Here is a 27,359-nt window from a genome sequence, read left to right on the forward strand (position 1 = left end):
AGTGATAAAATTGGCTTATAAAAGGTTTAGAAAGTAGCACATGGGAGTGGACAACCTGTAGCACAGAGGAAGAGGAAGAGCTTGGTAGGAAGAACCTTTCCAAAGGAAGTCACACCTTAGTTGGGTGTTAAAAAATGAATAAACTACAGACGTGGGGAGTAGATGCAAAAAAAAAAGTTTCAAGTAGACAATGCTTTGGATGGACAAATTTTATTAACAGTGAACTACCCATGACAGAGATAATTTAAGATCTAAGATATATCATTTAAATTGTTTTATTTGTACATTTTTTCTTGACTACAATATTCAACTTAACATGTTGAATACTTTCAGGGCACAAGTGTATTTGGATATATTACTGATAAGAGCACATGCCTCTCTGAGAGTGTGGTTTTCAATTGCTTAAAGATAGGTAGTTAAATAATGCCTGAGTTTTGGGGGGGAAGACGGAATTATTAAAGATAACTTTCTCATATTAGGGGAAAAAGGCTAATCAATTTTTATATCCTCCTCCAAATAAAGCCTAGGTTTTTAATTAATTAATTTGTTTGAGATTATCTTGTTAAAAATGACTTAAGACATGTGTCTGCTAATAGATATCGAGAATAAAACCTCACATTTCTGAAATACAAAATTACTTCCTGACTTTGACATTTTCTAAAAGTTAATTTGCTTGCTGCTTTCATTAAAAGACTTATGAAAAAATTAATGCAAAATAATACAAATGGTAATAACTTGTCTAACTAGCACCCAGCAAGAAACAGAACATCAGTAGTAAAAAAAGCACTAACCCATTCCCCACCTTGTTCGCGTTTCCACAACCCAAGAGGAATCACTCCTGACCTCTAACATTTAACTCCTAGGAGCACATCAGCCAGCCTAGGGTACATGATTTATGCTAATAGAAGCTGCAAGTACTAATATTACTTCGAAGCTTTCTTCAGCTTAAGAATGCTAAAACTGGAAAAAAAAAAAAATCTCAGCATGAGTTTTAAAATTTTATTTTTCCCTAAGAAGCTATTCCAAAAGGACTGTCTCAAAATAGATGTAATTATTTGCTAGCTGACTTTCTGAAAAACGGATAATTATCATAGCTACTTTCATACTGATACAAGGAATTACTTGGCACCATTTTTAAAAGGCTTACTTTTTTCTTTTCTAATTCAGGCATAAATTATCAGCAAAAGAAAAAAAAATGGGTCCAAGTTACTTATAATGGGAAAGTAACTTGGAATGAGGAAGGAAGAAAGGGAAGAAAGGATGGGTCATGTTATATTTCTAAAAACACCTCTATACTGCAAAGAGGCCAGAATATCTAGGAATCAAAGGTAACTAAGGTAAAGGAATTCTTTAGTTGGGATCAGGAAACAGCATATTTGACTTCATTAAAAAGGACTTACTAAGTGCAGGTGGCATGGCTATGGTATGTGTCTATCAAAAAGAATGTAGAGACAGAAAGACATGTAAAATCTGGTTTGCGCTTTCTGGGTCCAAATCCAACTACCTATTTTCTTTCAGGTAAATAAACACATATTTCTCGAAACGAGATCAATTCTCAATCTGCTCAAAACTCTAATTCAAGTCAGAGTTACTACCTCAAACCAAAAATAAGACTTAGAAAAGTATTCTTTAAACAATGATTATTAAATAAGCTAAAATTTTTAAATTAAGACAAATAATCTACTTTTGCTTTAATGCCCGTGAGTCCAATGGGTTTTGCTCTAATTTTGACATAGCTAGAGCAAAAAGAGATTAATTTTTTTAGACTTTAATGTTTTATTGATAAAAGGTAAAAATTACCTTTAAGAAAAATTAAGAGTTACTGCTCTTAATTTGTTTTTGGAATATAATGAAAATTTTTTTTAAATGAATAGGTTTTTGTATGCTATATATCCTTTACAATAAACCATGCATATTTTTAAAAGGAACAGGTTTACCTTCTAATAACAGATAAGATGTGCCATAAAATATGTTAGGGTTTACTTTCTTTTATCTGTCTACCCATCCACGCGCATGTACATGCAAACACACACCTCTGTCCTTTCTTCCCTCCCTTTAGATACAAATAAAGTAATATTTATATATTTATTTATATTTACATAGATATATATTTATATTTATATATGGCTCAAATAGAGTCCTGAGAAAATTTCCAAATCCAATAGTCTAAGGCAGATGCCACAAGACACCAACCTACACAACAAATACTCAAACTCATTTATAGAAGAAATTCAAATTGCTTTTGAGCCAACCAAAAGCACTTCTCTGCACTTAGGCAAATGTTAACTACCAATGAGCGAATCAAAGAGCTCAACTCCAAAAAGTTCCATTTGGACCATTTAATTTTTACTTAATAGAATGACTCTATTTATTAAGAACTCTCATGAAAAAGTCTAAGGCAGCATAAAACTTATATGAAGTATTTGTTAAAGATGCATATTCCTGGTTCTACCTCTATATATACCCTTGGAGCCTGGGAATCTGCAGTTTAAGAAATACTGCTTAACATTCAGCTGGCACGAGTCAAGTTTTTAGACTGACATGGTAGGAAAAAACAAAAAATGCAGTCACTAAAATAGACTTTTCAATTAACATCACAAAAGCAGATAGGAGAGAGACAGCTGGGATTTCCTAGAAGTACAAAGGATTCAAAAACAAAGCTCTTTGTGCAGCAAAAGTATTCCGAATTTAGGTTAAAGGAAGCACTGACAGAAAGGGGTACATAGAGGAACAAAAGGATGTCATATTTCAAAATTATTCCAAGATGTTTATAATAAAGAAAAAAATAAGTTATTTGAATAGGACAAGGTTGGGCAATATCCACCTTTTATCTTAGGTTTCATAGTGAAAAAAGGCCAGAACAGTGGCTTCTTATACGTACAGTCATAGTGAGTGAGATTGGAGGGGTGAGGGCTAAGTGCTTTCATCATATCCCCAAATAATGTTTATCACCTAATTTACACAGTCTCATACCAACAACACTGTAGCCATAGCTTATAAAGCAAGAAACCACTGCTACTGAAAACACATGGCTGCAATATTTTCTAAGCCAAGTGAGTCTAAAATTGGAGTACTTGACTAGAGTACCAGCCAAGAGAAGTATATAAGCATAGGAGATCACACACACACTGTTTAAGATTCTGCTTCTTATATTATCTTCATTACAGTAACATGATTCTGCAAAGTAATAGAATTCTGTTTCCTATATTGGCAGACAAAATATTCTTAAAAACTATTTATAGAACTAGAAACCAAAAATAGATAAAACCTGAAAGGAATTTGATACTTGAAAGAAGGAAACCACACTGAGGGAGCTCTGTGATCTATCTTGAATAAATACACTGCTAAATTCAATACGTGATGTTGACTGTATGCAGGTTCAGAAACAACAGCCACAGATGATATGTTGGAAACAACTGAGGAAAGTGAGTAGCAAATGGATATTAGTTGATATCTAAGCATTACTGTTAATTTTCTTTAGTGTGATAATGGTATTATAGTAATGGAAGAGTACAGTGGTTACTTTTAGGAAACAAATATTACATTGTATTATTGTTAAGAGTCATGATGTCTGCCAACTTTCAAACAGTTCAGCAAATATGGCGAAATGTTAAATATAGAATCTAGGTGGTCGTCATATGGGTAATCACTACACTATTCTTCGACTTATTTGAAAATTCTCATAATAAAAGTCAAGAGGTTTTTATGGGAGGGAAGGGGATACTTACGAGCATTCCTCAAACACTTTGACTCTTTCACAGCCCTCAGGAGGTTCCCTTTTGAACATGTAACTGTTGTTAGGTTTTGGTGAAGTTGCATATTTGGGCAAAGGAGAGTTGTTCCCATTCTCTGCAATAAATGACATACTTGGTTATTAAGAAATGCTACAACACAAATGCCTAGTCATTCTGTGTTTAACTGTTTTTGGCCTTCCCCCACACTATAAATTACTTGAGGGTACAAACAGTATTTTATTCATCAACATCTAACAATTCCTGGTAAAGAAGAGATAATTAACATTTGTTAAATAAATACATAAACAAATAAAAGACTTTTATTTCTTCTCTATTTACAATTACCTCAGCTTAGGCCTGTTTCACTTAATCCTCAGTAATGAACACTGACCTACCTCACCCACTGTTTTACTTCTAGTCCATGCACAGCAAACAAATTCAAATGTCACTTCCATTTTTACCAATACAAGTAACTGAAATGGTTCTTCACTAGTTGCTTACCATGCAATTTTGGCATACCCTTCAGAATTTCTCAATTTGATTTCTCTGCTCCTCCAGTTTTAATCTCTGCTCCACGTAGTTGTAACTATGTGTAACTGTACACCAAAGACTTCCTTTTGCCTAAGAACTCCACACCTAAGAGATCTTTCTCTGTTGATTTTCCAAAACTGCCTTCAAAGTCTAGCTCAAAGTTTATCAAATTTTTCCAAATTAACCCTATCAAAGGGAACATTTCTTTACTCTGGTATTCCTGTTCAGTGCTGATGTCTTCAGTTTATATTATGTTAACTTAAAATTCTTGATATGTTACATAAGTGTTCTAAATTTTCAGTCTGTGTCGGCTAAGCTACAAATTCCTTGCTGGCAGTGGCATTGCGGGCCGTTTTCTTATAAAAGAAATTCAGAGAAGCTAACCAGTCACTAGTCTCAAGTCAAATACAGTAGGACACAAAATTTGTGAAGTTCTTACATGCTACTGAAATAAAATTGGAAAATAAGGGAAATCAAGGGTCAGATTTTGATAGCTATGTTTTTTAAAATTTTGGGAGGTACATCTGATTGAGCATTAAGTACCAGGAGATGTGCTAAAGGTTTGCATTCACTACCCCTTTTAATCCTCACAATAAGTGTAAGTAGTAATTATGCAGATTCCTGACAAGAATTTAACTGAATGCCAAACTGTGCACAGAGGAATCACCTGGGAACATGAGTAACTCTTCATGCCTATGTCTCACTTCCAGGGGTTGTAATTTAATTGGTTTTGGGTGTTGCCCTGGAATAACCATGTTTTATTGAACCTAGAAGCTGGCAAAAAAAAGAGGGGGGTCCAAATAATATTTTATAATAACCCACAGTTTGAAGTGACTTCTTCAGAAACTTGTACATGTTAACAGTCTCAATAATTTAGGTGACTGGTAGTAACAGCTAGTTGCAACAATGGAACATTTTAGGATGTTCCATACACTGTGCGTAGGAGGTCCTAAGTAAATGACTACTAAACTGAGCTGTAGAAAAAAATAAATTAAAAAAAAAAATCTTACTATTGCTCTTAAGCACATGCAGTAACTAAGATAAGGCTAACAAATATTGCCCTGATACAGACAGATGAAAGGTCCTATTTGCTTATGTCTCCAAGTTATTTTTTAAGTTGCATAAGTAGCTCTTTAACCTTTTATTCCAGGATTGCATTCATATAAATTTTGCATTCATATAAATCAGCTTAATTCTTGTTATAAATTCCACAAATATACATCCTAAAAAACACTAAGGTGAAGGTTTCACATTTAATTAAAAAGTAGTAAGGTAATAAAAACATGACAACTAAGGTGAGAGAGAACAAAGTGCTTTTCAGGACAAATGTTCGTCTCATTTATACCAAAAGGAATGTTTCATGTTTCTCACTAATAAGGAACCTGTATTAGCAAAAGCAAAAAAAAAAAAAAAAAGTTACAAATAAAAGGCCTACTGTTTCTACTCCAATTTTAAAATCTGTTTTGAAATATCTCCAGATCATTACCTTGGTAGCCTTAAGCATGTGCATTCTGATAGAAAATGAACAAAATGACGGATGAAATAAGTGGTGTTCCCTTATCATCTGGTAACAAAATTCTCCTGCACTGTACCTTTGTCCCTGGGATCGATGAGCAGGTCATCAGCCGAACAAGGACTCTCCTCGCTACCTTCATTGGAGATGGTGAGGAATGACGTGGGGGACACAGACTGAGAGCGGCTGCTGTTGTTGCTCCCCCGGTCTGCCCCGCCAGGGGTCTGCGTGTCAATGCTCCGTGTGCTGCTACTTCTCTGCACGAGGGGGGGAGGTGCACGATGGCCATCTGGAATATCTTGTGGCTGTTAAAAAAAATTTTAAACATATGTATATTTGTCACTGATTTTGAAATTCACCCTGAAATGAACTCAATTCGAACTTTCCCTTTTGTTCCTTCCAAAAGACTCATAAATCAGAATATCCCTACTCATCATGACTAACAAGACAGAAGCCTTTGTGTTGCTTCACTAGACACTGAGCAGCATGGGCAAAGACACTGTATTTCCAGGCTATAGCACATGATAGGTGATCAGTTCTTGCTGAATGATGAATTGCACTGAATTACCTATCATGTTATAAATATTATTTTTAAAATTATAAGGCCATGGTAAAAGAGGAAAAATCAAAGTATTAGCATTAGGTTCTGTAGTGGGTCCATTGGAGGCCCTAGTGATACTCGGTTATCAGGCCCTTTGCCCTCCCCTGCCTAAAAGAGTTTTTCCAAGAAACCTTCCTACATGATGGAAAGGTTAATCACAGCAGTTCTAATTATAAGGAGGAATCAAGAAGCTTGTGTGGCTCACTTAGCAGGGAAACCAGCTCACTGTTCAACTGTGGCTCATTTACCTTCATTGTATCAGGGAAAGTTTCCCCCATCATGCAGTATGGAGGAAAGGGTATAGGGAGTTGTGTTTTCCTTAATCTAAACTAACCTTTAATCTTAAGGGACCTTAAACATCAATAAAATACTACTTCAAATTCCTCAATTCTTCTTTCACTGAAGAATGAAGCTTGAATATATTCTGTGACATGGTTTTAAATATGAATGGACAATTTTCTCACTATGTCTTACATGTCATTCTTATGTAACATTACAGTTAGAATAGTGTGCATTCTTATGTGCATTATAGGTAAGCAGAACTTCATGATGAGATAGTTAACCAAATAATAACTCACAAACAATAAGATACAGGTAGATTCATGCTTAGAAAGTATTTGATGTCATATCCTTCCCTCCCCAACAAATTAGTAAACTAAACTTTTGTTAGAGTTTAATTATAATTATACCACCTAACTCATGATTTTAAGTACAGATAAACAAAAAATAATTTTTGTTCAAGGATCCAAATTTAAGTCACATCGGTTGTCTCTATAGATGCAAAGAAATGAAAACTTTTCATTCACTTGCCAAAGTCAAAATCTTTCAAAAGAGAAAATTTTCATTTTTCTCTCAACGAGAAGAAACCTAAGCAAATATGGAAAACAAACTTGTGCATTTTTTTTAACAATTAGAAGCATTATGATTTTAAGATATGAGATTACTTACTACAAGTTGTTCTTCCTTTTCCCCAGTCTCTTTAATTATTATTTCAATTTCCTGATTTAATCCTTCCACGCTATTCCGAAACCGGGAGCCTGTTGATTTGGTGATGGGAATTACTGGAATAAGTACACTCTTTGGAACAGGAGCCTTGAGAAAAATAGTAGAGGGGGAAGAAGAGAATTTTAATATTACCTTTTAATTTTCTAAACTGAAAAATACTTCCAGTTGACATAAGTAACTCTAAAAGAAATCAAAATAAAATTTACAGGGCTCACAAAAAGTGTGAGTAACCAAACCTCCTCCTCGGTGTACATGAAACATAATTTAAGGCCAAAACAACATACAATGCAAATATATGACTTACTGTTGAATTGTACACTTGAAACTTTCTGGATTTCATTAACCAATGTCACCATATAAAAATAATAATAATAATAATAATGATAATAAAAGCAAATAAAAATAAATGTTAAAAAACAAAGCCGAAATGCCAGATAATGAAGGTTTACTTTCAGAAGTTTATTCTCATCTATGAGGGACTGTAAAGGGAGTAGGAATAAAGGAAAATACTAAAAGGATGTCAATCTCAAAAATTCTTTTATGATTGTAACAAAGTTCAGATTTCAAAACATAACTTTAGTCTTCTGATGCCACAATTAACTACAATCCAGAAAAGAAACAAACAAAAAATGATTTAAAAAAAAGAAGAACAGGAAAAGTATCTTGATTGGAAAAATAAAATCACTTCCAAAATCCATCAATAGCAGCAAGACTGAAATGAGAGTTAAGTTCCCTATAAAATTTATGTATACTTTCACTGTAATAATTTTAATGTTTTGTTCAGGAAATAAAATATAATTCATTTTCGTTTTCCGAAGCCTATCCTTTAATTTTTTAAAAATACTTTTTTTTCATTGATGCAGTATCATTTTTGAAAAGAAATAATTGATTATATAATTACAGGAAATTACTTGGTTTCCTAACAAAATACTCAAAATATGAAGCAAGAATTGCAGAGGTATCTGCCCAAAGTTTATAGCACCAGGGTGCCAAAAGATCATCTTGTATACAGTTCTGCTGTCTGGTGAAGAAATGTGATTAACCCATCCTTCGTTTAGGGAGGTTTGTTTGAAAAACCTCTCTTTCAGGGTAAAGTGGGCAAGGAGACAAAGGTAATAGGGCCTCTAATCAATTATCACTAATTTCATTCAATGGATAACTTGTCTGATATAAAACTTAGTGTTAAATCTGCATTTCTCCTTTTATTCCTGCTCAACTTTCTGATTCAGTGATTCTAAGAACTTAAATATGGCCATAAAAACTTTACTCTGAGAAACTACTTTTAATTGGCATTTTTTTCTTATCACAAAAGTAACAAGTATTCACTGAAGAGAAGAAAAATAAATGGGATTCAATCACCCGGAGATAATAATTTGTACTAATTTGACAAATATCCTTCTATCTAGCCCTTTTCCTCTGTGCATATAAACTTTTTAACCAAAAACAGATTGTAACTTGTGTTCTATAATTTATTTTTATATTTCCTGTATTTCTAACATCTTTCTATGCTTTTAAACTCTTATTTACCAAATTGTTTTTATAGCTGCAGAGTATTTCATTGTATAAGTGTATTAAGAAACAAATGTTCTGTTATTGGATAGTTTCCAATGTTTCATTATTCAAAACAAATGCTACTATAAACATCCTCTTAGATAAATATTTGCACGCAAATGTAAATATTTCCTTAGGATAGATTCTGGAGGCAGGAGAAACTACTGGCTCAAAATGAAGGAAACATTTTCAGGACTTTGATGATTCACATTCCCAAATTAAACAGCAAAATATTTTTACTCCTTACAATATCTACACTCTATGTTCCCACAGCATTATTTAGGATGGTCAAGACATGGAAATAACCTAACTGCCCACTGACGAATGAATGAACAAAGAAAATGTGAAATACACATACACGATGAAATATTATTTGGCCATCAAAAAGGAAATCCTTTTGTGACAAAATGGATGAACCTAGAGGCCATTAGGCTAAGTAATATAAGCCAGAGAAAGACAAATACTTTGTGATGTTATTTACATGTAGAATTTTTTTAAAAATTTAGAGAAAGAGTATTAGATATGGATGGAGGAAATGAGTGAAAGTAATCAAAGAATACAAACTTCAAATTATAAGATGAATATGTTCTAGGGATCTAATGCACAGCATGATAATGTATTATAAACTTGGAGGCTGCTAAGAAAGTAGATCTTAAAAGTTCTCACCAGAAAAGAAAAAAAAGGTAACTATGTGAAATGATGAATGTCTTAATCTTAATGTGGAAATAATTCCACAATATTTACATTTTTCAAATCATCACATTATACATCATACATCCTAAATACACAATGTTATAATTCAATTATAGCTCTAAAGCTGGAGGAAAGAAGAGAAATGATATATTGGACTTCTTCAAAATCATTTTTAAAAACTTTTACTCTGTGAAAGACACTGTTAAGAGAGTATTTGCAACTTACATAGCCAACACAGGACTTCTAACTAAAATATATAAAGATCTCTCAGAAGTGAATGATTAAAAAAAGCCCAATTTTAAAAATGGGCAAAAGACCTGAACATACTCTTCAGCAAACAGGATATACAGATAGCAAATAACCTTTTGAAAAGATGTTTACTAGGATAATGCAAATTAATACCAAGATGCAATATGACTACACATCTATTAGAATGGCTAAAATAAAAAATACTAGCAATATCAAGTGCTGACGAGACAGGCAGAGCAAATGGGATTCTCATATACTGCAAATGGGAATGCACATTCTTATTAAATTCAACATACAACTACCATGTGAACAAGCAACCACATTCCTCGATATTTTACCTTACAAAAATGAAAATTTTTGTTCATACAAAAATCTGTAAAGAAATTATTATTGTAATTCTTTTCATAATCTCCAAAAACTGGAAACAACGCAAACATCCTTCAACAGGACTTCAATGTGAACAGATACTGTGGTAAATCCATGTAATGGAATACTATTCTGCAATAAGAAGGAACTGCTGACATACACAAATTGGCACTACTGCTGAGTTAAAGACGACAGTCTAAAAAGATTGCATACTATATGATTCCATTTATATGACATTCTCAAAAAGGTAAGACTAGAGTGATAGAGAATAAATCAGTGATTGCAAGAGGTTAGGGATAGGGAGAGAGTGTGACTATAAAGGGATAACACAAGGAAATTTTGGAGGGTGATGGAAATTGTTCTGACACAATATCCTTTGTCATAGTATCCTGACTGTGGTGGGTGGTTACATGAATCTACACATATATTAAAATTCATATAATGATATGCCAACCAAAAACTGTCAATTTTACTATATGGTAATTGAAAAACAAAAGGAAATTACTAACCAACAAGATCATTTTGGATCATGTTCTTTTCTGTCTAATATTGAATCCTTAAGTCTTTGCCAAGAGACAACTATATACCAAAGTGAATAAAAGGTGGGAAGAAAACCTTTTTAAAAGCATTCCACAAATGACTTAGGTACTCCTCAAAAGTTAGGTATATCTATTATCAGCACTGAGGTCAACTGAGTATTGACCCTCCCAGTCAAGCTGCTTGTCTTTTAGATGGCCAATTCTTCAATCCTTCCATCTTACTGCTACAAAACAAGTAACCCTTCACAAGCCCCATCAGCAATCCAACTGGTTCATCCTGTGTTAGCACTGGTAATAAAATGGGACAAGAGGAAGGCATAAAGCAAGGGCCACCACTCCATTCCATTCTAATAACTTGCATTGTCTACCCTCTGCCCTTTTCTCATACCAAGGTCCTCACTTTACTACTTTTAACTTAGTGAAGTAATGCCCAAGAGTGTCACAGAAACTGGCTATTTCTCATCAGTCTTTTATATCCTAAGAACTGTCACTAACACCTTGAAGAAACTTTTTCATCTATTGTTTCCCTTGCAATAAAAGTAAAATCTCAATGTGTAATCTAACAAAGGCTTTTATTTCTTTATTAAGATTTGATTATCACTTTACATATCTGTTGTTTTGTATTACTTATATCATCAGAAATAGAGACAGTTCACTCAAATTTCAGTAGCAGGAAAATAAATATCAAAACATTATCACTGGCTCTCAATATGAAACCTCTACCCCACCCAATTCTCCCTCCTTGTTCCACCCATTAGCATCCTCTGGAGCCGCCACTGTTGCTGTCCCCCACACATACCACACGAGAAGTGTCACACGGTCCTCCCTAAGGCTGGCTGAGAGAAACAGGAGTGAAACAGGACAAAGACTGCACTGCAAATCTATCCCCACTTTCTTTCAAACCACAAACATTCAAGAATCTGGTATTTCAACAGGAACAATAAATAGCTTTTTAGGAAAAACTCCTTAAAAAGAAGAGGGGGTAATACTGATTACTTCTTAAACTGGTCCTCCTCTTAAAGTTGAGCAGTCACAGATGGACAAAGCCTATCAAACAGAGGTGAAGGTGGCCTAGGAGGAGAGACCTGGAGAAGCAGAAGTCCTCCAGGCCTGTGCACGCCAGGACTAGAGGAGCTGGTGGGTAGTCACGACACCATGAGACAAAGGCTTTTACAACTCTCAAATTAGGTATGTATTTTCTTCAAGGATAAAATAGTGAAAGAGGGCAGCTAAGACTATACTTTGGTTCATGATAGGTCAAGGAAAGAAAACCACCTTTCTCAAGGTAGTAGCAATACAAAATAGAAAAGGAAATAGTGAGGTGACAGAAACTTATTCAGACTAGAGCAGCTAAAGGTTAAAGGAAATCTATGGCTCACTGATCTGGAATGGAATACATATTAGAACATTTCTATCATGCAGTCATCCTATGTGTATCTGGACTCTTCCTGTGTCAGAAAATGAGATAACAGACAACTGGTGCAAATTAAAAAAAACTCAGGAGTTATTAGTATATTACTACAAATAGTATTTTTTTCAGAGTGAAAGGTATTCAGTTCCAAACTATTTTCTCTTCTAAATATTACCAAAAATCCCCACAAATAATAGTTTGCAGTAGATGCTATTTTTAGGCTGCTTTCAGGTAATGCATTTGGTTTATAACTATTAAGTTACAGAAATGAAGGATGAGACTAGAAGGAGAAGATGATCTGTGAAAAGCTTTTACAAAATGATGACCTTATTAGAGTTTAGAACCACAAATCTCTCTCAGGAAGCTCGCTTATGAACAGAAAGCTTAAGTTTTCTGGCTGTCATGTTGAGAACTGCACATAAACAGGAAGCCGTTTAATAATTGTATATCTGATTACTGCCTTTCAAGGTAGCTAAAGAAGTCATACCCTACACATCTGGTAAGAAGTTTTTCTCAAATATAATCTAAACAGCATCAAGTATTTATCGATAGTTTAGTCTATTTAAAGCAAAGGGGGGAAAAGCAAAGAAGAAGAAAGAAAATGGCCACTTCCCTAAGGACAACGTATCATTTTAGGTAAGTTAGCAAAGGTTCAACTAAAATTAACTAGCAAATAGTTATATTAGAAGAAAAATAATCCACTCAAGGGCGGAAGTATCTATTCTCCTGAAGGAAAGATTTTCTTCAGTAAATATACTGTTATTCTTTTAGAAATAGAAGTAATAGGCCTTTGATTTCACTCCTTATATAAACTATAATCTAAAGTATCTATACATAACAAACATGGTTATACTTAAACTTTTATGCTTCATTTCAAGGGCTCTTAAAGAATTTTGTGTGTAAAATTTATTTTTCCCATATCTGTACAGGTTTCTGTAATAAAATTTCTATTTCTACATATAATCAGTATATACAAATATAAGTGGGCTATCACATTAACTGTGAGGTCATTTTAAGACAGTTCTCTAAGATTAAAAGTTCTTCATTGTACTAAGGTAAAATCTATCTCTCCCAAGATCTGTCCTTTGGAAACATCAAGAACAAGGATCTCCTATTTTCTTAGCTTTTGATTCTTTCTCTTCAAATAAGAGTGTTTTCTAGTCAATTAGGTTTTCAGTTAGGTGACTCACCATTTTAAAGTTTTATTTTTCTATTTATAGTCTCCATATAGCTATTATATGTTAAAGATCAAATTCTACATAACAATTGAGAATTAGCCAACAAAGAACAGGAAAAGAAGGTCTGGCCAACACTAAATCTTCTAAGATCAGTCTATGTTGTAATTTAAAACACCTGTTTCAAAGTGTGGTAAGACGAAAGAGTCTGCAAAGATGGGGGAAATGCCTATTAAAGCAGTAGCTGAGTGGGGAAAACAAATACAGACCTAAATATCCAAAGGAAGAAAAATATGCCTTGATAGGTAAGATGGGAAAAAGGTCCATTCGGGAATTTAATAGAGATTTATGAGAGAAGTATGAGCCAGAAACCCTAAAAAACAAAAAGGAGGTAAAAACTGATGTTTAGAATTAAAATATATAAATATTAGAAAGCATTAGAAAAAGAGCTTTCCTGTATTTGATCTGAGGCCTCCACAAGGCTTTGATTCCTTCTGTCCTCTGGCATTCAATGTCCTCTCATCTGGTATTCACCTCAGCTCACGGCTCTCCCCGCCCCCGCCCCCCCCCCCGCCCCCGACCCTGCAGAGGTCTCACTGTTTATTACTGAGAACACTTCTGCGACACTTAAAAGGGTTAAGCTTATTTCTGCTTAAAAGTGATAAATGAGGTTTCTTTTTTAGTCTCAGTAGGTAGATAAGTTCATTGAGAGTTAACACTGTTAATAAGACCCATTTTAATAGAAAAACAAATGACTGATGTTTTATACATTATTTTCTTCAGAAAATCTAAAGGGATGACTTCATATTTTCATAATAGTTCAACGCTGCAAATTGAAAACAACCATAGAAAACAGCATGAAGTCGATTTCCACTTGACTGTAAAATTTAAGACTTCTCAGATGTCAATAGAGTCATAAGTGGTGGATAAAACTACAGATTGCTTGTGTTTGCTCCAAGCTGCAGCACTGATAAACCTACGGGCTTTATTCTTCATTGCTTGCATCTGTGGTCTTCAGAGCCAATAAGCTTTTTCCTGCCCTCAGACCATCATTGTAACACACCATCCAGATGATTAAATACAGAGCATGCCTATGTAAAATATCATACTGATCTGATGTTGATACTTTTATACCATACTTGGAAACTCCCATAATAAATTCTTCCTCCAGAGGAACAAAAGGCAACTTTTCATCTTGCTGAGCAACACCTATGTAATTTATAAGGTCTAGTGGCTCTTCAAGATTTTTTCCCTCAGAGTTTCAGCTTCTCAATGGCACCAACATGTTTTATTTGAAATTCTACACAGGTATCTGAATTATTCTTGCTTTGTCCTGAGCTTATGGTGGACTCTGTGTCCAGGCTGGCCACAGTGCTGGATCAAGAGAAGCCCCAACGCTGGAGTCGACAGACTCACTCTTAGTACTAATTTCACTATTTTGGGATCTGCTAATACTGTACCATTTTTTGCCTTTCTGAAACATTTTTCACCATAGCTTGATCCAGAGGGGCTCCCCTCACAGCAGCTGGCCCATCCCCAGGGTTGCCTACGGTCAGGGTCAGACACCCAGCGCCACTTCTTAGCTCTTCTAAGTTGAAGCTATACTCTATAATAAAAGTCACAGCAGAAGTATCTACTCTTCTGACTTCAAAGTGGCAAAATATTTTTAAAAATTCAAGAATAGCAAACATGTCCTGGACTGGCATACAGAGATTCCAGTGCAGCACAACAAGTGCACGGGCCCCTCTCATTACATTGTTTTTTTCCTTTTCTATCTCACTATCCCTTTGCTGTCAAACCCTCCCAGGCTACTATAAATCTAACAGTGTCCCCAGACCAGATGAAGAAATAAGAAAATCCAAGGGCTTTCTTGCTTGAGACTATACCAAACAACGAGAAAACACCTGTTTGATTTTAATTCTCACCTAGAAATTAGTTTATGTGGCTGTGAAGATGTTGGAATCTCCCACTCTTTTGTTATTAATATCTGACTCTAATCTTCAAACAATTCTGAAATGGATTCGCTATATTTTCTAATGAGACTATTTCTTGAAATACTCCTTAAAATATTACATTTTAAGCATCTGAGGGCTTTGTCAATTTTAGAGACTACTGATATGTGAAAGAGTTTCTCTTCTAAGAAACTTGGCAATATTTATTCCTCATAACACATAATTTCCTCCTAAATTTCTTAAGAATAACTCAAAAAATTAAAATTATTTTATAATTATAATATTCATTGTATGCCTAAGAAAAAGATCTTTTGTTAACTAGTGGTTGTAGATTATACCACTACAATACTGTCCCTTGATTGTTAAAGGATACTAATTTCCCAGTAAAAATAATCTTCTACATATGAAATCCAAACACAATAATTTAGAAAAGTTATAAAGAAAAAAAGAGTCTCTTAAAAATATTCAAACTTTTAACCAAATGGAAAATACATAGAAAAAACTTTAAGCACACAGACCCTGAACCCAACTAAATGGTTGAAAACAGGGAAATACCCTATAGAATCTGAAATACTAAAAATGTCCCAAAGCATTTATAATAATAAACATTTTTCCATGTTAAATACAAAAAAAAAAAAAACAAAAAAACACGAATATAAAGTCTAACATATGGTACGATTTCACCAAGAATGGAAAGAAAAAAACACACAAAAAATGTCAGGAATAGTTGTCTTTAGAGAGTAAGACTGGATCATTTTTTTCTATTTGATTTTTTAAAAATTAACACTTTTACTGAGATGTAATTTTTCTATTTGATTTTTTTTACTTTCTAAAATTTCTGTAATGAGCATGCAAATACTTTAATAATAATAGGAGCTTTGAAAAATAAGTTCAATAAGAAAATGGCAGAGAAGCCTGGTAGAAAATCCAACTGGTTTACTTTATGTTAAGGTGCTACCTCAAACAGCCTGAGTTACAAGCAATTTTTATGTGCCAAGAATTGCATTAAGTGTTTTATAACATTCTATTTAATACTCAGGACAACACAAAAAAGTCTTACTATAATGCAGAGAACGTGAGGAAGTTCACACAGCTACGAAGTGGCAGTACCCGGATCTTAAGCTAAACAGTCTGACCACAGAGAAACTGTGCTCACTCTCTACACTTTTACATGAATTCCCAGATTATTTTTTGATTCTTTTTTACCACGTAATCTTATTATTCCCAATGATATTTGTATTTTATGGATTTGTTCTTTGTTGGTAGTTTTTTTATAACAGCTTACTAAAAAATAATTCATAATACCATATAACCAATTTAAAGTGTAAAACTTTTACTTTTTTAATAGTTATTAAAGAGTTATGTAACCATCACAATTTCTTTAAGAATCACACTAAAAAAATCCCTTACTCATTAGCAGTCACTCCCCATTTCCCCCTAACTTTCCCAGCTCTGGGCAATCACCAATCTACAACCTGTCTCTCTGGATTTGCCTTTTCTAGACATTTCATAAACTGGAATCATATGTGTCCTTTTGTTACTTTTTCATTTAGCATAATATTTTCAAGTTTCACTCATGTTGTAGCATGTATCGGTACTCCAAGTTTTATGACTAATATTCTATTGTATTTGTATGCCACATGTTTTTATCCATTCAGTGGTTGATAGAAATTAGGGCTGTTTTCAAATTTTGTTGTAAATTATGCTGCTATGAACACTTGTGTACAGATCTTTATGTGAACACATTTTTAATTCTCTTGGGTACATACCTTGGAGAGGAAGTACTAGGTGATATGGTAACTGTTCAGCCTTTTGAGGAACTGCCAGACTGTTATCCAAAGTGGCTGCACCATTTTACATTCCTATCAGCAATATTTAAGGTTTCCAATTTCTCCACATCTTCACTAACACTTATCTTTAAATTTATCCATCCTAGTGTGTATAAAGTAGTATCTCATTAGAATTTTTAATTGCATTTCCCTACTGACAAACGATGTGAAGCACCTTTTTCAAGTGCTTATTGACTATTTGTATATCTTCCTTGGAGAACTCTCTAGTTAAATCATTCGTCCACTTTTAAATTGGGTTGCTTATCTTTTTTTATTATTGAGTTGCAAAAATGCTTCATATAATCTATATACAAATGCTTTATTGGATATAAGATTTGTAAAAAATTTATCCTATTTTGTGGGTTGTCTTTTACTTTTTTGATAGTGTTCTTTGAAGCAAAAAAGTTTTAATTTTGATAAAATCCAGTTTACATACTTCTTTTGTTGCTTGTGCTTTTGGTTTCATAATCTAGAAACCAATGCCTAATCCAACATCACATTTATGCCTTTGTTTCTATCTAAGAGGTTTTAGTTTTAGCTCTTACATTTAGGGCATTGATCCATTTGGAGTTACTTTTATATATGGTGTGAGGCAGGTAGATATATTTTTTTCATCATGTTTAAAGGCTAGAATTAGCATTATCCTTTATTCCTATCTCGCCGTCATTCTCATCTCATCACCATCAGCTAACACAGAATTTAAAAACTCAGGTTCTGAAGTCAAAATGCCTGGATTAGAATCCATGGTCTGCCTCAAGTGACCTTGATCAAGATACCTGACCTCTTTAGGCCTTAATTTACTTGTCTGTAAAACACAGATAAAACAATCCCTACCTCAAAGATGAGGATTAAATGTTAATGACATATCAAAATTTGAGTGGAGTACTTACAATGTACTTAATAGAGTTCAACTATTAATTATTACTTTCCAAGTATCACTCGGGTTTGTCTATTCTCTCCAGCTCCATAGCTTCTATCTTACTTTAGGCCACCATCATTTCATATATGGATCATAAATTCTATTCTTAAATTGCTTTCTAGCCTCTAATCTTGTACTCTTCCACATTAATTATCTGCTCCGAACTCATAATGACCATTATAAAATGAATATCTGATCACATATCAATCTCTCCTGCACTTGAAAAAATAGTTCCCTAGTGCCTCTAGGAAAAAGTCAAACTTCTTAACAACTGAAGCATAAAGACTTTCAGGTTTGGCTATTATTTACCTTACTAACCTAATCTCTGGCTACAACCCCAACCCAAAGCCATGATTTCTTCCACCTCTGGAAGACAGGATAAATTCTAGTTATTCTAAATCTATCAGCTTAGACACTACTTTCTCTAAGAAGACATTCTACACGGCTCTATAACCAGTAAAGGCGTAAATACCCCTTCTACAGCATTCTGCACTCTGCCCTATCGAGACACTCTTTACCCTGTGTGACAATTAACTGTTTATTTATCTGAGACCAGATGGGGGACAAGCCCAAATATTTTAATTTATCACTGCTTTTTCTAATGAGTACTACAGTATAAGCCATGTGGCAGATATTTAAGAAATATTACATGGATGGAGAAATGGTCTCAAAAGTACACATATCACAAAATGTTACTTTTCTCCATCAAAGATAGAACCCACTAAAACAAAGCTATATCCATGACATAACAAATAATTTCAAGTTTATAGTCTGAAAGTTCCAATTAAACATGAATATCACCATCATAGCTATCATGATGCACATGTGCCTGATCTCTGGTTGACTATTAACACTCAATAAAACAAGTCAAGTAGTCAAGATATTTAGCGCCATGTGTAAAAGACTCAAGTTACATAAATTATTTTTCAAGTTAATTTTCTAGTCCCTACCCTCTCTGCAAAGAGTTATTTTAGAATTAAACAAACATAAACTTTAAGCGAACTCCAATAATCTTTATTAAGAAAATTCAACTTGCAAGGAAAAAAGTGGAAATTTTATAGATAATTTTACTACTTTCATTGTTAATTATAATGCAACTTTAAAAAATCACTTCATAAATTTATAAACTCCTAAAACATTATTGAATTCAATAAAATTCAATCTTGAGCTCTATTCTACTTGAAATAAAAATACAGGCTGGGAATAAAAAGTGGATTATCTCTTAGAAATATATATAAATTATTTATGGATAAATCATAGGGAGTGGATGGTTGGCAAATTCAATTGTAAAACAATCCATGTTTGTAGCCTTTTGAGAGTTAGGGAGTTTGGTTTTTAATTTCCATCCCAATTTCAAGAGTTACTCCTCTATTCAAATTTTTAATTTCTTTTTATTTGTCAATTTTACATTTCTATATCTCCAGACACAAATCTAGTTTGTTTAGGTTTTTCAAATGTTATAAATGTATATTCTTATTTTATAATGAAAATATCTTATACAGTAAAAAAGCTATTGAAAATTACAACCAAACTATAATTTTATAAAATCCAATTTGACCCATGTGTCAGTATTTTAAGATAAAATTAGTTTGAAAAAGTATATACTACTATCCACACTTTCTCTTGAAACAAATTCACATATACTTGGCAATCATCAAAAGCTATCAACCTATCAAAGCAGTTGCCAAACTTTTTCTTGCTCTTTCCTTAACAAGAGATTTCTTTTCTTTTCTTTTTGGGAAATTTTTATTTTTAATTTTTTTCAATTACAGTTGACATTCAATATTATATTTGTTTCAGGTATACAACATTAGACATTTACATAACTTATGAGGTAGCCCCTTGATAAGACTAGTACCCATGTGAAACCACACAGTTATTATTATATTATTAATTATATTCCTTATGCTGTACTTTACTTCCCCTTAACTATTGTGTAACTGCCAATTTGTATTTCTTAATTCCATCACCGTTTTCACTCATCTCCCCAACCTTCCTCCCATCTGGTGACCATCGATTTATTCTCGGTATCTATGATTCTGTTTGATTTGTTTATTCACTTATTTTGGTTTTTAGATTCCACATATAAGTGAAATCACATGGTATGTCTTTCTCTGACTTACTTCACTTAGCATAATACATTCTAGTCCCATCCATATTGTCACAAATGGCAAGATTTCATTCTTTTTTATGGCTGAATAATATTCCACTCTATATATGTACTACCTCTTCTTTATCCTTTCATCTATCAATGGACATTTAAGATTGCTTTCATAGCTTGGCTACTGTAAGTAATGCTGCAATCAACATAAGGATGGATGTAACTTTTCAAATTAGTGTTTTCAATTTCTTCAGATAAATACCCAGAAGTGTAATTGCTGGGTCATATGCTAGTTAATAGTTTAATTTTTTTAAGGAACCTCAATACTGTTTTCCACAGTGCCTGCACCAATTTACAATCTTAACAGTGCATGAGGGTTCCCTTTTTTCCATTTCCTCGCCAATATGCACTGTTTGTTGACTTATTGCTGATAGCTGTTCTGACAGGTGTGAGGTAATATCTCATGTGGTTTTGATTTGCATTTCCCTGAGGATTAGTGATATTGAGCATCTTTTCACGTTTACTGGCCTTCTATATGTCCTCTTTGGAGAAATGTCTATTCAGGTCTTCTGCCCGTTTTTTTAATTGGATGGTTTGTTTTTCTCATGTTAGACTGAATGAGTTCCTTATAAATTATAGATGTTAACCCCTTACTGAATGTATCATTGGCAAATATCTTCTCCCATTTGGTAGGTTGTCTTTTCATTTTGTTGATCGTTTCCTTTGCTGAGCAAAAACTTTTCAGTTTGATGTAGTCACATTTGTTTATTTTTTTCATTTGTTTCCTTTGCGCAAGGAGATATAGTCAATAGCCAAGATATATGTGTGAGAGTGTGTATGTATTTTACTAAGAGCAATGGAGTTTGTTTTCTTCTAGGACTTTTATGGCTTCAGGTCTTATATTTGTCTTTAAGCCACTTTGAGTTTATACTTGTATATGGTGTAAGAAAGTGGCCTAGTTTCATTTTTTGAATGTTATCTGTCCAGTTTCCCCAACACCATTTATTGAATAGCCTGTCTATATCCCATTGTTTATTCTTACCTCCTTTGTCACAGATTGACCATATAGGCATGAGTTTACTTTTGGGCTCTCTATTTTGATCTATGTGTCTGTTTTTTATGCCACTACCATGCTGTTTTGATTACTATACCCTTGTAGTATAGTTTGGTATCAGATAGCATAATACCTCCAACTTTGTTCTTCTTTCTCAAGACTGTTTTGGCTAGGCAGGATCTTTTATGGTTCTGTGTAAATTTTAGCATTATTAGTTCTAGTTCTGTGAAAAGTGCCATTGGTATTTTGATACAGATTACATTGAATCTGTAGATTGCTTTGGGTATTATGGACATTTGAATGTTAATTCTTCCTATCCGTGAGCACGATATAACCTTACATTATTTGTATCTTCTTCAATTACTTTTTTAATGTCCAATGTCTTCAATATCTTCTACTTTTTCAAATATGGGTCCTTTTACTTCCTTGCTTAAATCTATTCACTGGTATTTTATTCTTTCTGATAAAACTGTAAATGGGATTTTCTCTGATATGTTGTTATTGGTATATGGCAATGCAATTGATTTCTGAATATTAATTTTGTATCCTAACTTAACCTAATTCATTTATTGGTTCTAATATTTTTTTGTGGAATCCTTAGGGTTCTCTATGTATAGTATCATGTCATCTGTGAATAGTAACGGTTTTACCTCTTACTTTCCAATTTAGATGCCTTTCTTTTTTGTCTGACTGCTATGGCTAGAATTTCCAATACTATGTTGAATAAAATAGGTCAAAAGGGACATTCCTGTCCTGTTTCTGACCTTAGAGCAATGATTTTAGCTTTTCCTCATTGAGTATGATGTTAACTGTGAGTCTGTCATAAATACCTTTTATTATGCTGAAGTATGTTCCTTCTATCCCCATTTTGCTGAAAGCTTTTATCACAAATGGATGCTAAATTTTGTCAAATGTTTCTTCTGCATCTATTAAGATAATCACATAATTTTTACTCTTCAGTTTGCTTATATGGTGTACCACATTAACAGATTTGCAGATATTAAACCAAACTTGCATGCCAGGAATATAACTCACTTGATCGTGGCGTGTGATGTTTGATGTATTGCTGAATCCAATTTACTAATATTTTGTTGAGAATTTCTGCATCTAGATTCATCAGGGATATTGGCCTATAGTTTTGTTGTTGTTGTTGTTTTGTAATGTCTTAGATTTGGAATTAAAGTTATGCTGACCTCATAAAATGAGCTTGGAAGAGCTTTGAGAAGGATATGTGTTAATTCTTCTTTGAATCTTCGGTAAAATGCACCTGTGAAGCTATCCAGTCCAGGACTTTTGTTTGCTAGTTTTTTGATTACCTATCTGATTTCATTAGTAGTAACTGGTCTCTTCAGATTTTCTATTTCTTCTTGATTCAGTTTTGGAAGACTGTACGTTTCTATGAATTTATCCACTTCTTCCAAACTATCCAATTTGGGGGGATATAACTATTTGTAGTATTCTCTTATAATCCTTTCTATTTCTGTGGTGTCATTTGTCACTTCTCTTTAATTTCTGATTTTATTTATTTGGGTCTTCTTTTTTTTCTTGATGAGCCTGGTTAAGGGTTTATCAAAAGCTGGGTCTTTTCAAAGACCCAGCTTTTGGTTTTGTTAATTGTTTCGACTGTTTTTGTAGACTCTAGTTCATATATTTCTGCTCTGATCTTTATTATTTCCTTTCTTCTATTCCTTTTGAGCTATGTTTGGTGTTCTTTTTCAAGTTCATTTAGGTGCAAGGTTAGATTATTTTAGATTTTTCTTGTTTCTTGAGGTTGGCCTGCTGCTGTGAATTTTTCTCCTAGGACTGCTTTCACAGTGTCCCACAGATTTTGAGTCACTGTGTTTTCATTTTCATTTGTCTCATGGTATCGTTTCATTTCTTTCTTGTCTCATTGCTAACCCATTCCTGGTTTAGTAGCATGTTATTTAGCCTCCATGTTTTGTGTGTTTTTGTTTTCTTCTTGTAACTGATTTCTAGCTTCATACCATTGTGGTCAGAGAAAGTGCCTGATATAACTTCAATCTTCTTAAATTTATTAAGACTTGAAGCCTAACATGTCATCTGTCCTGGAAAATGTTCCATGTGCACTTGAAAAGAATGCATATTCTGCTGCTTTGAGATGAAAGACTCTAAAAATACCAATAAAATCGTTCTGGTCTAATGTGTCATTTAAGGTCGTTGTTTCCTTATTGGTTTTGTCTGAAAGATATACCTCTTGATGTTAATACGGTGTGAAAGTTCCCTACTATGACTATATTACTGTCACTCTCTCCTTTTATGCACGTCAATATTTGTTTTATATATTCAGGTGGTCTTATGCAGAGTGCATAAATGTTTACAGGGTTATAGCCCCCTCTTGGAGACCCCATTCAATTTCAATTTGGTTAAAGAGAAATGTTCCCTGGGTGAGCCATCGAGAGCAGTTCACTGGGTTCTATTAAGGAATAAAAGCAGCTAAATGTTTTCCCCTAATAAAAGACTTCAATAAATCGGGTTATCATTATTAACCTCAATCTTCAGATGATGAAACTGAGACAGAACAGTTTATTCATCCAGTCTGGATCTATAACCAATGCTTATGTCTCTATATTATTGTGCATCCAATATACTAAATTGACAAAGACAAAAATATGGTAAGTCAAAATATGCAATCAGCTATGTCTCCTAGAAGTCATATTACAGGTCACTAAAAAAAATCATTTTGTCAGCTTACTATTCTTTTTTACATGAAGGCTATGATTCAGTATTTAGTCACTGTTTCAAATACGCTTTGAACATTCTGTCCTAAACAGTTACCTATAAAATAACAAATCACCAGGAAAACAACAAATCTCTTGTTCAGATTTTGTGGTATCTGTGCTCCTACCTGACACTGGTTAATAGCTGCATGGTTGCCATGGAATGGAGACTGCCTTTCTTTATCTCGATGATGCCGACTGCTATGTTTACTTCTCTGCAACTGCTGGCGTAATTTTGCAATCTAAAAAGGGAGGAAAAAACAAGTGCATCAGAGTGCTTTCCACACTACATAAAACATATCCTTGCTTAATAAGAACCAGTAAAATTCAGCCGTAATAAATCGTTTGGATTATTAAACCATATCACAAAATCTGATTTACTATACAAAATTTATATATAGACACAAACATACACACACACACACACGTGTATGTTTATCTTTCTTTTAAAGACAAATGAAATTATGTTCTAACACTGTTTGAGCCTTTAAGCCTCCCAAGTACTAAACAAATGAAGCTTTCAGCATTTAGAATTGTATTATAGCTTCCATAAATAATTCAAAAAGAATAATTATTCTCCCATTGCCTTTATGAGTTACATTTTATTTAGATTTAGATTTCTTTTATGAAATACCTAGCCTCCAACAACTCCAAAAATTAAACAGTATTTAAAAACCAATTCAAGCTATGAAATGCATTCATGAACACAAACTTTAAATAACAAATACAATTTCAATCAGTATCCCTTATTATTCCTTGACTGAACTTTTCTGTTTTATTTCCATATTATGTGTAAAATGCAAATATCCTAATTAGAGGCACAAGAAATGATCATCACAACATAGGGGCATAACCAACTTGGTTATTCTGGGTTACTAGATTTGAGAAACACTACTATTATATATAGAAATAATAAATATGAATCTGTTGTATCAATGCAAAGTTTATACATCTGACATTTATATAAACAGATACAGACTCATTTAAAAAAAAACACAAACACATAATCAGATAAGTAATGTGAACATTTCTCCATTCAAATCTTTATCCAATCAACATAATAACTGTTCTACTGTTATTTCTCAAGTAAACAAACAACTAAAAAGAAAACCAATGGAAACTGACAAATCCCTGCTGCCTACAACTCCAAGGAATTAGCCAGCAATGAAATCAAATTTCCACACCCACTTTCTTGGAACCATTTTCCTGACCTCCTTCAGTTGATCTGTACTGCCCCAGGATGCTGAACGCTTATGAGACCCTTTCTTCTTTTCAGAGTATTCTTCAGCCCATGCAGTCTCTGTCTATAATGGGAAAAGGGGGAGAGAGATTTTTTAATAAAACAGTTAATCATTTAACAATAATGTATTACAACATATGCGATAACATAGATGTGTCATGAAGGCATTCTGTTAAATGAAATAAGTCAGATAGAGAAAGATGTATACTGTACGGTCTCACTTACATGTGGAATCTAAAATCAACATGGAAAAAATAGATCAGATTTGTGGTTGCCAGAGCCAGGGGGTGGGTTGGTGGGGGAACTGGATGAAGGTGGTCAAAGGTTCGAATTACAATTATAAGATAAATAAGTACTAAAGGTGTAATGTACAACATGATGGTTATAATTAAGAATGTTATATAGTATATTTTAAAGATGCTGAGAGTAAATTCTTAAAATTCTCATCACAAGAAAAAAATTTTATAACCATATAACGTGTGGTAAGCATTTCTCAATTTATGTATATAAAGTCATTATGCTGTACACCTTAAACTTATTCAGGGCTATATATTAATTAGATCTCAATAAACCTAAAAAAATCCCTTTCTAAAGAATAACATATACTTTACTTTTCCATTATAAAAAACATTCCTCTTACAAAAAAAAAATAGAAAATATTTTAAATGATACAAATTACCCACAATTATCCCAGCACCAGTTACTTAATTATAATACTTAGCCTATTTCATTTCTATTACTGATAAAAATTAGTTGTATTATTTTTACATAATTATAGCATTTATTGAACAAATGCATACTAATGATAGCTATGATCTCATTGTGTGCTAGGCACTGTGCTTTATAAAAGTGCAGTAATGAGTGTTCATTGTATATCTAATTTAATACACACAAGAAGTTCTACAGGTTTTGGAGATGGAGAAGCTATGACAAGATGTTAGATAAATTGCCTAAAGTCTTATAGCTAGGAAGTGGCAAAGCCAATATATCAACCTAAGACTCCAGAGTTCATAATCTTAACCCCTACACTATGCCGTGTCTTGCTTTAAAATATTTGCAAAGTATAACCTCAAAAATGTTACATCTTTAATGGTGATACGAAATACAAAATTTAAAAGAGTATCAGGAAAAAAAATTTAAAATGAGTTCTTGGCACATGAAAACACGCTCAATATCACCCATAATAAGAGAAATGCATGTTAAAACACTGATACTGGGAGATGTGATAACATACACTCCCCTACACTGCTGGTGGGAATGAAAATTAGTACAGCTTTTATGGAAAGGGATTCAACAACTGCCGTCAAAGTTAAATACACCTGTTTGACAGAGCAATCTCTCTTTTGGTAATTTATCCTGCAAATGTACAAATTGTATATTACAAAATGACGTATCATATATTATTTCCTAAAGAATTGCTTTTACAAGTAAAAGATTAGAAGAAATAAATAGAAGATTGGCTAAATAAGTTACAGTATATCTTTACAACAAAATACTATGCAGCTATGAAAAGCTAATAAGGAAATGAACACTGTACTGATAACAAAATAATCTCCATGAGATACTGTTAAGTGAAAAACTCCAGGCAGTATGTATAGCAAATACTTTTATACAGGACTGCTAGAAAGAATATATACATGCATGAAGTATCTCTGGAAGAACATACATGATTACGAAAGAAACTAGTATTATTGGCTGTTCCATCACTGTATACCCTTAGTATCTCTTGAGTCTTGTGCTATGTGAATGAATGGATAGCCTATTTAAAACAATACCTCTCTCTATATAAGAAGGGAAAAAACTCAGGATAGGATGGAATCTTTCTACAAGAATAGAATGATGTCCTTAAGTGAAAAACAAGGTTGCAGAAGAATGTAGAAAATATGCTATCTTGTGTTTATGCAACCTCCAGGAAACTGTTTTATAGGGGAGGATCAACAATGGATACTAAAACTATTAGGTGAAAAGTTACAAGGAACAGGATATCCATAAGGTGCAAAAAAGTACTCCACAGATTGCTTGCTAATTGCAGAAAGAAAAAGCATCTTCTTTATATAGGATACATAAAATTAGATAAAATAACTATGTTATTAAGATTTTTAAAAGTATGAGAATAAGCTGTTCTAAATTAAAAGGGACTAAAGAGAAACCAAGTATA

At 33.3% G+C, this 27,359-nt stretch overlaps 1 protein-coding gene and 1 pseudogene across 3 annotated transcripts in view; both read right to left on the minus strand.

The window, feature by feature from the left end:
* FAM117B (family with sequence similarity 117 member B) overlaps positions 1 to 27,359 on the minus strand; it is an 80,697-nt gene that overhangs the window by 12,730 nt on the left and 40,608 nt on the right. For all 3 annotated transcript variants that reach the window (XM_036236219.1, XM_036236218.1, XM_016161916.2), the window contains exons 3-7: positions 25,173 to 25,265; positions 24,090 to 24,203; positions 7,328 to 7,471; positions 5,858 to 6,083; positions 3,729 to 3,849 (exon numbers count right to left, since the gene is read on the minus strand). In XM_036236219.1, the coding sequence (XP_036092112.1) occupies positions 3,729 to 3,849; positions 5,858 to 6,083; positions 7,328 to 7,471; positions 24,090 to 24,203; positions 25,173 to 25,265 (698 nt within the window). The remainder of the gene's footprint in view (positions 1 to 3,728; positions 3,850 to 5,857; positions 6,084 to 7,327; positions 7,472 to 24,089; positions 24,204 to 25,172; positions 25,266 to 27,359) is intronic.
* LOC107519361 lies at positions 13,971 to 20,183 on the minus strand (annotated as a pseudogene).

The sequence above is a fragment of the Rousettus aegyptiacus genome, unplaced genomic scaffold (genome assembly GCF_014176215.1).
Source record: "Rousettus aegyptiacus isolate mRouAeg1 unplaced genomic scaffold, mRouAeg1.p scaffold_m13_p_2, whole genome shotgun sequence".
Taxonomy (NCBI): domain Eukaryota; kingdom Metazoa; phylum Chordata; class Mammalia; order Chiroptera; family Pteropodidae; genus Rousettus; species Rousettus aegyptiacus.